The following is a 13058-nucleotide window of genomic DNA, read 5'->3' as shown; positions in this document are numbered from 1 at the left end:
TGCGGACACCGCATCCGCACGTGTCTACGACACGTATTTGCTTTTTTGCAAGCTTTCGCAATGTTAAGGGGGTAATAAGTTTGACTGAACTATCTGACTGTTTTGTCGACGTTGCCATTGTAGCGCCTTATAATCCGGTGCGCCTTATGTATGGAAAATATAGTACCAAAAACTATTTTTTTGGGGGTACGCCCTATAACCCGGTGCGCCCTATAGTGCGGAAAAAAAAAAAAAAATATATATATATATATATATATATATATATATATATATATATACCTGGGAAGGAAATCACTTTACCCAGGTAGTCCAAACTTCCTTGAGGCCAGACATCGTGATTTGGTCAGAAGAGGCCCAAATGATCATCCTTATTGAGCTAACTGTACCGTGGGAAGATGGATGCAGCGAAGCCCTTGAAAGGAAAAACGCCAAATATCAAGAACTGGTCCAACAGTGCAGGGATGGCAGACCTGGCTATTCCCAGTGGAGGTCGAGTGTTTCGCTACTTAGGTGAAGGCTAAGCGGCTAGCGGCGTTATAAGCCTTCATGGTAAATGTGAACTCTCTACCAAATAAGACCGACGAACTGGCTGTGCTGGCGAAAAACATCAACGCGTACAGGGAGTGCAGTTTGCTGTGTTTTACAGAAACGTGGCTCACGTCTAGCATCCCGGACGCTAACGTGAAGCTACCCGGCTTCAGCGCTGTTAGGACAGACAGAGACACAAAACCCCGTGGGAAGCAGAGAGGAGGTGGACTCGCTATCTACGTGAACACGAGGTGGTGTAACCCTGGGCACAAAGATTTCCATCTGCTGCAGGGACGTCGAACTTTTGGCCTAGCGTGTGACGTCATCCACTCCGCTGTTGCTAAACTACAACACAGCACCCCGAGACCATCCTGTTAATCTGTTAATAAACAACAAAGGATAGTGCTGGAAGTGTGAATTTCCCTACGGGGATGAATAAAATCTCTCTCTCTCTCTTTCTCTCTTTCTCTCTTTCTCTCTATCTATCTATCTACTCTACGTACCGCCACACAAAACAAATGCTGTTACTTGACTAGAAGAAATTATTTTCACCCAGAATGAGTACAGCTGAGAAGAATGGTTAAAGAATACAAGTACCATCTAACCAACATGATCAGCAGGGGTTTTCAAACATTTTTAAGCGTCAAGCTACTTTTTGTTTCTACATAGCGTATACTACTGGCACACAGTTTGATATGATTTTGTAAAATAACCTCTTATTATGTTGTTTCTACGTTATTACCTGATAAATGGTGCTGTGTGGAACTTGACATTTTCTTACTCTCGTGGCATAAAGTCATGATTGCAGCCCATTCCTCAAATGCTAATAAACTTGTCTTTTAGGGAATTTGGGATGGCCTTTGGACTGTCTTTGACGCAGACCTTTTATTATCTCCACCCCTCCTCCCCTCTGCTTCCAAACGTGTTGCGCTTCCTGAAACAACGGTGCTGAAAGTAAGATGAAAGCATATAGAAGCGGTGGAAAAATAATGACTAAGGCTCTTTGGACACAGTTGGGAATTGTTAACACATAAAAGACAAAATATTCTACTTTCAAATGTTTAAAGACACCCCAAATGATGCACCTGTCTTTTAACACTAGAAGTCTCAGGAATTGTCGACAAATTACTACAAAAAGATAATAAAGTCACACTATAAAAGTACTCCAGAACTACTACAAAATACTTCAAACATACGGGCTGGTTACAATCCCACCAAAACATTCTTTTCTTTACATTAACATGGGGAGGGTCATTACTGTGTTGTGTTGTTCACACCAAGCTTTGTCTCATTTGTAGATCAACGGTAGAAACTAATCCAGTCAGTTGGCTGTTGTTTGGGTATTCTATGTAGAAAGCCAAATGGTAGGGTTAAATGGACTCAACAACAAAAGAACCATCATTTTACGATAAATCACAATGACCTATATTCCTATTGTAAACTATTTTCAAAACGGTTCTGTAGGCACTTCAGTTGTCCTACGAGGCACCCTGGTGCCCGCAGGCACTTCGTTGGAGACCCCTGATCAACAGTTTTAAAATGGTCACAGAACATCAACAATAAAAAGTGTCTTACTGTCATGATGACTAATGTGACTCAGCTGTGCTCATTTGGCGCCAACTTCCGTGGGTTCTGATTGGCTCCCTGTCACTATTTAAACCCATTCCGATCTGTCCCCTTTTGTCAGTCCGTCTGCGAACCTCTGTTTTTACACGGCAAGCCTTTTTGCGAACCTGACTCCCGCCTGTCTCGTTTTTGCTCCCGTTTGTCTCTGGCTACGACCCGTTTTGATTCCGCTCACGTCTGCTCTCCCGTCCCGACTTATGACTTGTTTCTGACCCCGACCACGTCTTGCTCTCCCATGTCCCGGCTACCGACCAGTTTTCTGCCCCTGAAACCGCCATTGCTCGCTATCCACTTCTGTGTTCAGTTTACAAGCCGAGTACGAGAGCGAACACCGGATTGTGGGTACACCCCTTACTCGTTCCTTCAATAAAACTTGTGGTAAACGTTACGCGAGTGGGTCCTATTTCCGTTCTGTTCCTGACACTCACTAGCAAAGTAGTTCATTTAATTTCATGCTCAGGCTGCATACACTATACAGGATATCTCGGAGGGCCCACGTCGGCCGGCGCAAGCCGGTGTTCGGGCTTGTGGCTCCTCCGGCTTTGCGGGTCAAGCTCCAGCGCCAAGGATACTAGACAAACGTTGGTCCCCCCCGAGCCACGTGGATACCCGCCTCAGAAAGAGCTGGGGCGGTAAGAATGACGAACCTCACTTAATAAAAGGGAACGGAAGAAGTGAATGCACAATATCTATTTATTTATTTATCTAATTAGATGATTTTTCTTGTAAATAAAAATAAATGAAATATATTCTAAAAGGGAACCTGAAGTACTACTCAAATTATCATTTCTTTTGGACGTACCACTTAAATTAATGAAAATTTAGGATGGCTAGCACGCAGACAACAAGGTGTCTATAAAAACCGATTCCTATAATAGCCTACACGGCGCAATCTTATTAGCCAAATTGGAGCAAGTTAAGCACCTGATTAGGAGAGAGTGTAGAGTAAAATTACAAGAAAGGTGATATTTATTAAGAAAATTAGAAGATTGAACATTTAGTTTTAAATTTAGTCTATAAAATACATGAATACATTTTTGGTTCATTTTGAAAAAGACAAAACTGAAGGTTGTCCTGGAAGATTCAATTCATTTTGGTAAGTGTTCTTCAACTTTTTTCAAGCGTCAATCTACTTTTTGCTACTAATCAGTGCAAAGGATACCTTCCCTGTTTCATATACAAAAATAATAACTTATCTTGTAGGACTTACTATGTTGTTACTATATTATTACTAGGTTAATTATCGCAAGTAGAAAGAAGAAAGACAGGAAGAAAGACAAAAAGAAAAAAGAGAAAAAAAAGAGAAAAAAGAGATGGAAAGAAAGAGAAAGACCAAGAGTGAAAGAAATAGAGACCGATGGAGAGACAGAGAAAGAGAAATAAAAGCGAGAAAAAGAAAGAGAAAAAACAATAGTGAAAGAAAGCAAGATAGAAAGAGAAAGAGAATAAAGAGATAGAAAGGGAGAATGAAATAGAGAAAAAAGAGGGAAAGCAAAATAGAGAGAATAAGAAAGAGTGGATAAAAAGTATGATGAAAAAATTATAAAAAGAAAGAGAGAGAAAAAGAAAGATGAAAGAGAAAGAAAGACAAAAGGCAAAAAGAAAAAGAAAAAAGATAGAAAGAAAGAGAGTGAAAGAATAAGATAAAAAATAAAGAATAAGAGAAAGAGATTGAAAGACAGGAAGAATTATAGAAAACAAAATAGAGAAAGAAATAGAGTAAAGAGAGAAAGAAAGAAAAAAAGAGAAAATATAGAGAGAAATGGAAAGAAAGTGAGTAAGAAAGAAAGGAAGAAAGGAAAGAAAGAAGAGAGATATATAGGAAGAAGGGTTAATTGGATTTAGTCAGCTACAAAAAAAAGAATTACTAGAAAATCACAATGACCAAGCATTGGTGGAGTATTTTCATAAGAGCTCTGCAGGCACCTCAGCTGTCCTCAGGGGGCATGCGGGTGCCCGCAAGCACAAAGTTGGAGATCCCTGATTTAGGTCAAACATAATCAATGCAGATTTTTAGTGGTTGGAGTCAACTCATACTCATATCCTAAAAGTTTTGATCTAATGGTGACAAACAATGAGTGAGAAAGGGAAGATTACTGTACTTGTTTCCGGTGTTGCGGTCATGGTTGAGACAATGACTGGGGGGCCAGTCCGGCGTCCAACTAATTTGGTGTCGTTCAGGTTTTGAGATTGGAGAGCTGTAGAAGATGCCACGGCAGCAATGCTACTTTCAGGAGCAGCGTTGATCCCTTTACGAAGGAGTTGTGGGCTGTGGAGGGGGCTTGAAGCCGCTACTGGCGATGCCGGGGGAAGGTTTGGTGCTCTTTTCATCAGCTCCATGGGGGAGTACGAGCCCGAGAAGGTTTTGGGCGCAGCTCCAGGGGTTCCTAGGGCACCTAGGGGCTGTTGTCCAAGGGCAGACATAGTCACGCCAGTGTGGGCGTTGTACATGGAAAACGGTCTTCCTTGGCTTACAGCAGTGTTATATCCTCCAGGGCTGACTGGTAAAGCTCCACTTGCCAGGGGGTGCGGTGCTTGGTAAGTTGTTGTCTCCAAGAGGTGTTGAGATGGCGCACTGCTAGGTCTTCTTCCGAGAAACTCTCTCAATCTTGGGGATGCTGTTTGAATTGTGGTGGGGGGTTGCGGCATCAGTCCTGGATCCATTGTCAAACCTTGGGGCGGCACGCAGTAATCGTTGCGGTGGCTGAAGCTGTTGGATCGGGTACGAGTTGCTGTTCCACCAGTTTTGTAACTCAGCACTATGCGGGTAAGAACGCGGGCCTGAGCCAAATTGGGGGCAAATGAGCGGATGTCTTGGTCCTCCATCATACTCAGCATAGAGAAGGAATCAAAGCCGTGTTGCAGCAAGAGAGTGATGGTACTCTCAGCAAGACCTTGAGCTCGTAAAAACGCCAAATAAGCAGGATCCGCCATATTTTTAGAGTCCGCAGCACTAGAATTGTGCAGAGGCAAACCAGAAGAGATTCCTGCTGTCGCAGCCATCATGACTGCGCTTGGATCATAGTTTGGGTCATAAGGAAGCCGCTGGGAGGCTACGACTCCATAAGCACGAGGGAAAGCGCCGTCCATACCCTGCAAACCCGGGTCCACCGTGGAATCGGCCCTAGCCGACTGAGATAAGGTACTGAAACTATTTAATGGTTGATGAACAGTGATAAATGACTGTTCATCGATGCAATTAGGAAGATGGGCCTGAGGTCCGTAGACTGCTGTTGAGGGAGAGCTGCCGGTAATACGCTGAGTGTCCAAGATAATCCTAGATCCCAGAGTTTCCCTGTACAAATGGCTAAGCTCGTGGGTAGGAAGAGGAGGAGGTGGTGGGGGAGGTGGTGGCGGCGATGGAGGCAAAGGGATAGGTGTAGAACTAGACGCCTGCACATAAGGCTTGTCCTTGGTGTGTGCTTGATCCCATAGAGCCCTTGAACACTTGGAGTAATGACTATAATGAAAGGGTGATCTTGTGAGAAGGTGATGGTTATGAGCTTGAAAAAATCCCGACCCTTCTGGTGGTTGACCTATCGAGGTAGTCTGAAAATAACCCTGAGGTGGTGCTGTGCCCCTGCCCGACATAGTTTGTTTGACAAAAAGCCTGTTGCCAAGATCTTGTTGAGGCGTTGCACTCTTGGTCTCCTGCTGCCCTGGTTGTCGAACGAGATCACACGCCGAGGACTGAAGAACTGGAACCATTGTCTTTAGATCCAGCTGCTGATGAAATCTACTTCCACTTTCACCCCTGTTTGCTGCCAGCAAGTTCTTCAGGTCGGGAATAATCCCACAGTAATGACATCGACTTGCAGCCCTTTCTCTCTGGGCTTCAGACCAGCATGTACCCCCTTGACCCCAAGAACCACCAAAACACGAATGCTCCCTCAGGTTCGGCATCAGGGAAAATAGAATGGACCACTAGAGTTGCGGAAAATAGACCCAAGTTTTGTGTTTTAACTCTCCGATTACACCCAGGCCTATCAAATAGGGAGGAGCAAAGGATTTGAAACACTATTCTCGCCTGATCTGCAGGTCCAGGTGCCCCCGAGCCTTCATTCTTACGTCGTTGCTGTCATATGACTCCCCATTAAATAATTCAGACCTGGAAACATTAGAACTTCACACAACATACAACTTTGTGTTAAGGTGCTACTCCATTCTAGCAGGGTTAATGCTTGTGCTTGGAATACATTTTAGACAAAAACACTACAAGAAATAACACAGAAACAACACAGCCAGATAACACTGGGGGAAGTTGATGGCACCCAGTTTGATATCCTTTGTGTCTTTTTTTTACATCTTTGTTCTTTTTACTTGCAATAATTAACCTGGCAATAATATACCGTAAATTCCGGACTATAAAGCGCACCTGATTATAAGCCGCACCCACCACTTTTTAAGTGATTTTCCACTTTCGTTCTTACACAAGCCGCACCTGTGTATAAGCCGCGTGTGCCCACATTAAAACTTATGACACGATCACAAGTTTAACCCAGACCAAGCTGTAAGTTCCACGATTGTGATTTTGTAGAGATTATTTGTTCTAAATTCTTTATCAATTATCCATTATCGTCAAATCATAATACACTACAAAGCCAATAGGCCAAGGCACTTGTTCTCAGTTAAGAGGCTAAGTCAAGGTCTTAGCCTCCTGGCCTCCTACCGATACAATCTAAAATTCAATAGTGCACAATCCTAGAACCACAATCAGCATCATGAATGGAATGGAAAATGATACCCGTAATTAACGTTTGATGCAGACTTGTAAAGTCCGGGTCCCGTTGAAAGTAATCCAAGGAAACAAAATGTTTATTTCCAAAGTTAAGGGTGGGAAAAATATATATCCACTATTGTCCGCTGCGACAACAGACAGATCTACCGGTAACTCAGCTTTACCCCAATTCCCATCAGCCCGCGTTTGCTACGCCCCTTCTTTTTGATTGGCCCGTAGAACACGTAGAACACATAACAGAATAAATCTCTAAAACAAATACATTACAAAAATATACAGTTGCAAATACATATTATACATGGTAACACATATTTACGAAGAAAGACGGTACACCGAGACAGTTTTCAAAGCTTTAATAATAATATAACTTTCATCCCAAACCGTGCCTTTGAAAGGTCCCAACATGCTAGTAGGATCACGCTCGCAATGCATCAAATGTACCTGTCAAAAAAAAAGCATCCCGCAATTTTGAAATTCACGATAGATCGTCCTTAACTTCCTCCTCATAATTATCTCCATCAAGGGCGTCTTCCTTATTAATGGAACGTACTTTTACTTTACAGACAATATATGCATAAACTTAGAGGTTCCAGTCTTTCTTGGCGCATATATTCTACCAGTCTTAATCTTACCTTTTATACTCCAGCGCCGCTGGTGGCCGTTAGAAAAATTACATAAATTGGTCGCTTCACTGAATAAGCCGCAGGGCTGAACATTTGGGAAAAAGGTAGCGGCTTATAGTCCGGAATTTACAGTACTAACAAAGTAAGTCCTCCAAGATAAGTTATTATTTTTGTACTAATCCAGTAAAGCTCAGGGTTTGTAAACCCTTTTCATGGCCAAATTCAAGCGCCTTACAACTACTTTCAAGGCCAATTTTTCAATTTGTCCAGGACCTTCAAAGGAAGAAATCCAGCAGCGATTAAAAGAAAGCGTCTTTCTTATTGAGTTTGGCGACTAGAATAAAGTCGATATCTTGCTGGTAGCACATACTTTGTGCTATTTTGAGCTATTCCTAAATATGATTTATGATCTTTTTGTGTCAGTGGGCTGCTATACACTGACATAAATTCTGCCGTTGTGCTGCAACAATGCATGCGCAGTTTGGTTGTGTCACTTGTTTACAAACACAGAAAGGGCTCTATAGGTGTTGGCAAAAAAGTTAATTCAATACGGAATACCAAAAAAGAAAAAAAGTACTGTATGTTTAAAAAGCAGAAAAAATGAGCTAAATTTTGACTCATTTTAATGATACCGATGGCTTCAAAGCAGAGTGCATTAAATTTTCCATAGATACTATTCATCTATGGCTTTTTGCTTTACTTATTTAATTTACATTTTTTCGTATTTTACAAAGGATCGGTGTTTTAATTGGTTGAAATAGAATTTTAAATAGTTAAAAAAGATTTGCATTTCATTATTTTTTTTAACAGAGAAGATTGTAAACTTATATTTTATTGTTTTGCATTTTTAGAGATTGTCACATACCAGAATGGACACAGGACTCAATTGCATGCGTATCTTAGATTATATTCAAAGAGAGTGAGAGTAAGGCTTGCTTGATTGCTTGATCCGAGGCCTGGCGGAGAGCAGGAACGAACAAGGCGGGAGTGACACTTCCGTGTCGGAAGGAGACAGGCGGGAATGGCAAGTCGTTTGACCAGGGCTGGAGATCAGAGGCGATGTCAAGTTCATAATAGTGGTCGTAGGCAGGCGGCAGGCAAACAGGCGTAGTCAGGTTCAGAAACAGGTCAAAAACGGGAATTAGGCAGGGAACAGGTTTTAACAGGGACGAAGTCGGACGGGAACACTCACTGAGTGAAACACAATAGCTCGCAACGATCTGACAAAGTTTGAACTGAAGTGGGGGGCTTAAGAAGGGTGTGGCCACCAATCAGCTTGTCCGGGCTGTTGGCGTCAAACAAACTGCGACAGGTGTTCCAAATAGGGCAATTAGGACAGAACCCCCCCCTCAAGGGACGGTTCCAGAAGTCCCAACGAAAAAAAGGTAAAGTAATCCAAACGGACAGGAACAAAAAAATATATAATCCCAGAGAAAAAAAAAATCCAACAGGCAGGTAATCCAACAGGCAGGTAATCCCACAGGTCAAAAGTAATCCGACAGGCAGGTAATCCAACAGGCAGTTAAAAAGGCATCAGAACTCCTCGGAACAGACTGAAGCCCCATCGTCTTCTAACTTTAGCCAATAGTGACTGATTCAAATGACGATTGACACATCGGTTAGGAAATGAAACGCCGGTATATAAATCCCAGCATACACCGCGGACGACTTCACCTTTGGGGGAAAATGTAGTCGGCGGCTGCTTGCTTTAGTTGCAAGACTTTGCGACTTAATATTGATCCATGTATAAGGCACACTGTATTAAAAGGCGCATGGTCAGCTTTTAAAAAAAATAAAGGCTTTTAGGTGCGCCTTCTAGTGCGGAAAATACAGTAAGTAGAATAATACATATTCTTCTTCAAATGATGAATTCATTTTCTGCATTAAATTATTGTTGGTAATATACTGATTAAAAGGGATCACCACAAACCTGTCTTTTTTCATTTTCTCCTTTTATACTTCCTTCTTAACTTCTCTATACAACATAATCATTCGTAATATACAGTGGGACCTCGGTTATCGCGGTTAATGGGGACCAAAACCACCCGCGATATGTCAAAATCCATGAAGTAGCAGCGCACTTAAAAAAAAAAAAATGTAATTATTATTTTTTAGACCTGGTTAATGGGGACCAAAACCACCGCAAGAAGCAAAATCTGGAAAGTAGTGACGCCCCTTCAAAAAAAAAAAAAAAAAATTGAACCCACGCAGGAGGTTCCCACGACTTCAGAACTGTGCCACACACGTGCTAACCACTGCGCCGCCGTGCTGCCCGGCCTCAGCGCCGAGCCCCCGACCTACCCGGCGAGTCCGGTCGCCGAGGCGAAGGCCCTCGCGGCCCGAGTAGGAGACGCCGGGCTCCGGCCTCAGCGCCGAGTGCCCGACCTACCGGGCCGAGTTGGCCCTTGGGCGCCATCGCAGCCCGAACGGGAGACGCCGGGCACCGGCTTCCGCGCCGAGCGCCCGACCCGCTCGGCTCATCGCGGGAGCAACCAAACGCCACCCGTTTTTTGTTTTTTTCAACTATTACAGGCCGCGAAGCTCTGAAGCTGCGAACGTCGAAGCGCAAAGTAGCGAGGTCCCACTATAATGCATCAAAGCAAGTGAGCCGTTTGAGAGCCGGCTCTTTAATGAGTTGAGCCGAAAAAGCCGGTTCTCTAAAAAGAGACGGACTTTCACTACACAACTCGAACTCGACGTGCAGACGAAAATTTGAACCGCGAGACCAAAACAACAATGGCGGATCTGCCTGACGAAAAGTATGGAGTGCGGTAAATCTTTGTTAAAAAATGCTGATGACAATTTCGTGTCAAAAAGGTTGCGTCCCGGGGACGCAAGTTGATTGACACGATGCATCCCCGGCAAAAATAATGCATCTAGGACGCAGGGACGCGGGCAAACGAGAACACTGACCTTTGCCCAGTTCTAAGCATGGTTTGCGCAGAACCTGATATTGCTTGAAAACGAATCATTTAATGGCAATAATGACTTGAAATTTGCAAGCACTCGCAATTCGTTATTCCTGTTTTTTGGTAAACACAAACCGAAACACTTTTAAAATTTGATGAAGGAAATGTTACCTTTACATTTGAAAATACTGTATTTTCCGCACTACAAGGTACACTGGATTATAAACTCCACTCCCCCAAAATATTCTTTTGTGTTAATTTTACATATATAGGACTATAGGGCGCATGGAATTAAGACAACATTAGAGCTAGGGTCTGTTTCCCGGCTTCGAACCCATTTTTTTATCTTGACCACGTCTACTCTTCTCTCCTGGCTTTCGACTCGTTGCTGATTCCGCCCACGTTTTTTGCCCGTTTTTTCCGTTTCCGACATCACCATCGCTCGCCACGGAAGTGCAACTTACGCGTTCAGAGCGACCTGCTTCCCGCGACCAGCGATCACCGGATCGTGTGTGCAATCCTTTCCTTTCGCCCCAATAAACGTGAAAGTAAAAGAGAAACGTAACGCAAGTGGGTCCTGTCTCTGTTCTGGTCCTGGTAATTTAATATTTGTTAATAAAATAAAGTGTGACTAAAGTGCAGATTAGGTAATTTTTCAGGTGAAAAAAAGATAATCATATTCAAGCACTATTTTGGTCCTAGAAGTTTGTATTCTTACTTGTACCTAGGAGCACTTGTTTTCAGTTGCATTACACAATACAGCGACATCTATTGGTCAGATAAGATACTCTGTCCTTTTAAAGGTGGTGTCCGGAGCTTGATATTTTGCTACTCTCTGCCGCCATCTCTTAGGTTAAAGTCATGATCGCAGCTTCAGTCAGCTGATTCCTCAAGTACTAATAAAATCTTCCTTTTCATCTTTTTGAGGTTTTGGGTTGGCTTTTGGATTGTATTTGAAGCGAGTGTTTTCTAAATTTTACAATTTTAAGGCTACACTAACAAAAAAGCCTGGGGATGAGCATAAAATCAGTCTCTAGGCCGAGAATACAGTCATTTCCCAAATGGAACGGCTGACTCAATATATACCTGGTCTGAGCTTTTCCTGTAGTATCATGCCTTACCACTCTGGGGCCAAACTAGATAGATAGATAGATAGATACTTTATTCATCCCCGTAGGGAAATCCACACTTTCAGCAGTATACTTTGGTTGTTTATCAACAGATTAACAGGATGGCCGTGCTGTGTTGTAGTTTAGCAACAGCGAAGTGGATGACGTCACATGCTAGTCCAAAAGTTCGACGTCCCTGCAGCAGATGGAAATCTTTGTGCCCAGGGTTACACCACCTCGTGTTCACGTAGATAGCGAGTCCGCCTCCTCTCCGCTTCCCGCAGGCTTTTGTGTCTCTGTCTAACAGCGCTGAAGCCGACTTCATCTCGCCAGCGCAACACAATCAAGACATTGTTTTGCAAATCGATACATTTCTGGAACATCTGTTTATTTTGATGGTGGCAAATGGGAGCTTGAGAGTCCCAGAGGGACGCATATTGCTAGCAAACGCTACACTAGCCCTGGCAACAGATGATGACTGCTATAAAAGATCATTTATGGGAGAAAATCGGCAAATATCAAAACCACCTAGGTGAATTTTAGGTTTTCCATATGAAGGCCCATGTTCAATGTGCAGTATAACACAGTAACACTTATAATATATAATAACTTATTTAACTATATCACGTTTCCGTAAAACACAGCAAACAGCACTCCCTGTACCCTTTGATGTTTTTCACCAGCACAGCCACTTTGTCGGTCTTATTTGGTAGAGAGTTCACATTTACCATCATTACGGACGGTACCGAAGACTTATAACGCCGCTAGCTACTTAGCTTTAGCATCCACAATAGGGCCCCCTCATCGCGATGTGGAATATGCTAGTTTTGGCATTGGCGAAGGGGACGTTTCATTACCGATATCGAGCAATGTTATTTGTCCCCATCAATATTATTGCGTGGCGGCAGTAACTCAGGAGGTAGAACAATTGTCTTGAGACCAAAGTAGTCGCAGGTCCGATTCCCGGCTCCTCTGAGTTAAATATTGAAGTGTAATTGGGCAAGACACTGATCCCCTAATGCCCCCGATATGCAGGTATTTGCCTTGCAAGGCTAACTCTGCTATCATTGTGTGAGTATCTGCAAGGTGAATACCTGCATTAGAGGGCATTCATTCGGGGCATTGTGGGTTCAGTGTCTTGCCCAAGGACACTTCAACATTTAACTCGGAGGAGCCGGGAAGGTCACCAGTCGCAAAGTGTAGGAATCGCTTAGAAAGGGGGTGTGGCTTAAAAACAACAACAAACCAACAGAAAACACATTGGGCAAACGTGAGCATGTGGCCACAGATTTACCAGTAAGTGTGTTGAGTTTTGATAAATGCATTTGTCTAGATAAAAAACACGTATGGCCAATCTAACTGACTTTAAGCTAAAAGTGAAAAAGGCTGCTGTAGAAAGAAGATAGTGATCGGGTTTTGGGTTGTTTACAGCTTGTTCTGTGGGTTTTTGTCATAGAGTGTCACAAGAGTGAACATAGATTGTTAAATGAGCTTCCATATAAAGGATTATAAAGAGATTTTCAAC

At 43.0% G+C, this 13058-nt stretch overlaps 1 protein-coding gene across 2 annotated transcripts in view; it reads right to left on the bottom strand.

Moving 5' to 3' along the window:
• ctbp2l (C-terminal binding protein 2, like) overlaps positions 1–6057 on the bottom strand; it is a 28287-nt gene extending 22230 nt beyond the window's left edge. For both annotated transcript variants that reach the window (XM_088323640.1, XM_088323639.1), the window contains exon 1: positions 4257–6057. In XM_088323640.1, coding sequence (XP_088179766.1) covers positions 4257–6057 — 1801 coding nt within the window. The remainder of the gene's footprint in view (positions 1–4256) is intronic.
• Positions 6058–13058: the final 7001 nt, after the last annotated feature.

Source organism: Urocampus carinirostris, chromosome 19 (genome assembly GCF_059441175.1).
Source record: "Urocampus carinirostris isolate Australia breed hairy pipefish chromosome 19, RoL_Ucar_1.0, whole genome shotgun sequence".
In the NCBI taxonomy this organism is placed as follows: domain Eukaryota; kingdom Metazoa; phylum Chordata; class Actinopteri; order Syngnathiformes; family Syngnathidae; genus Urocampus; species Urocampus carinirostris.
This window is presented reverse-complemented; position numbering and strand designations above follow the sequence as displayed.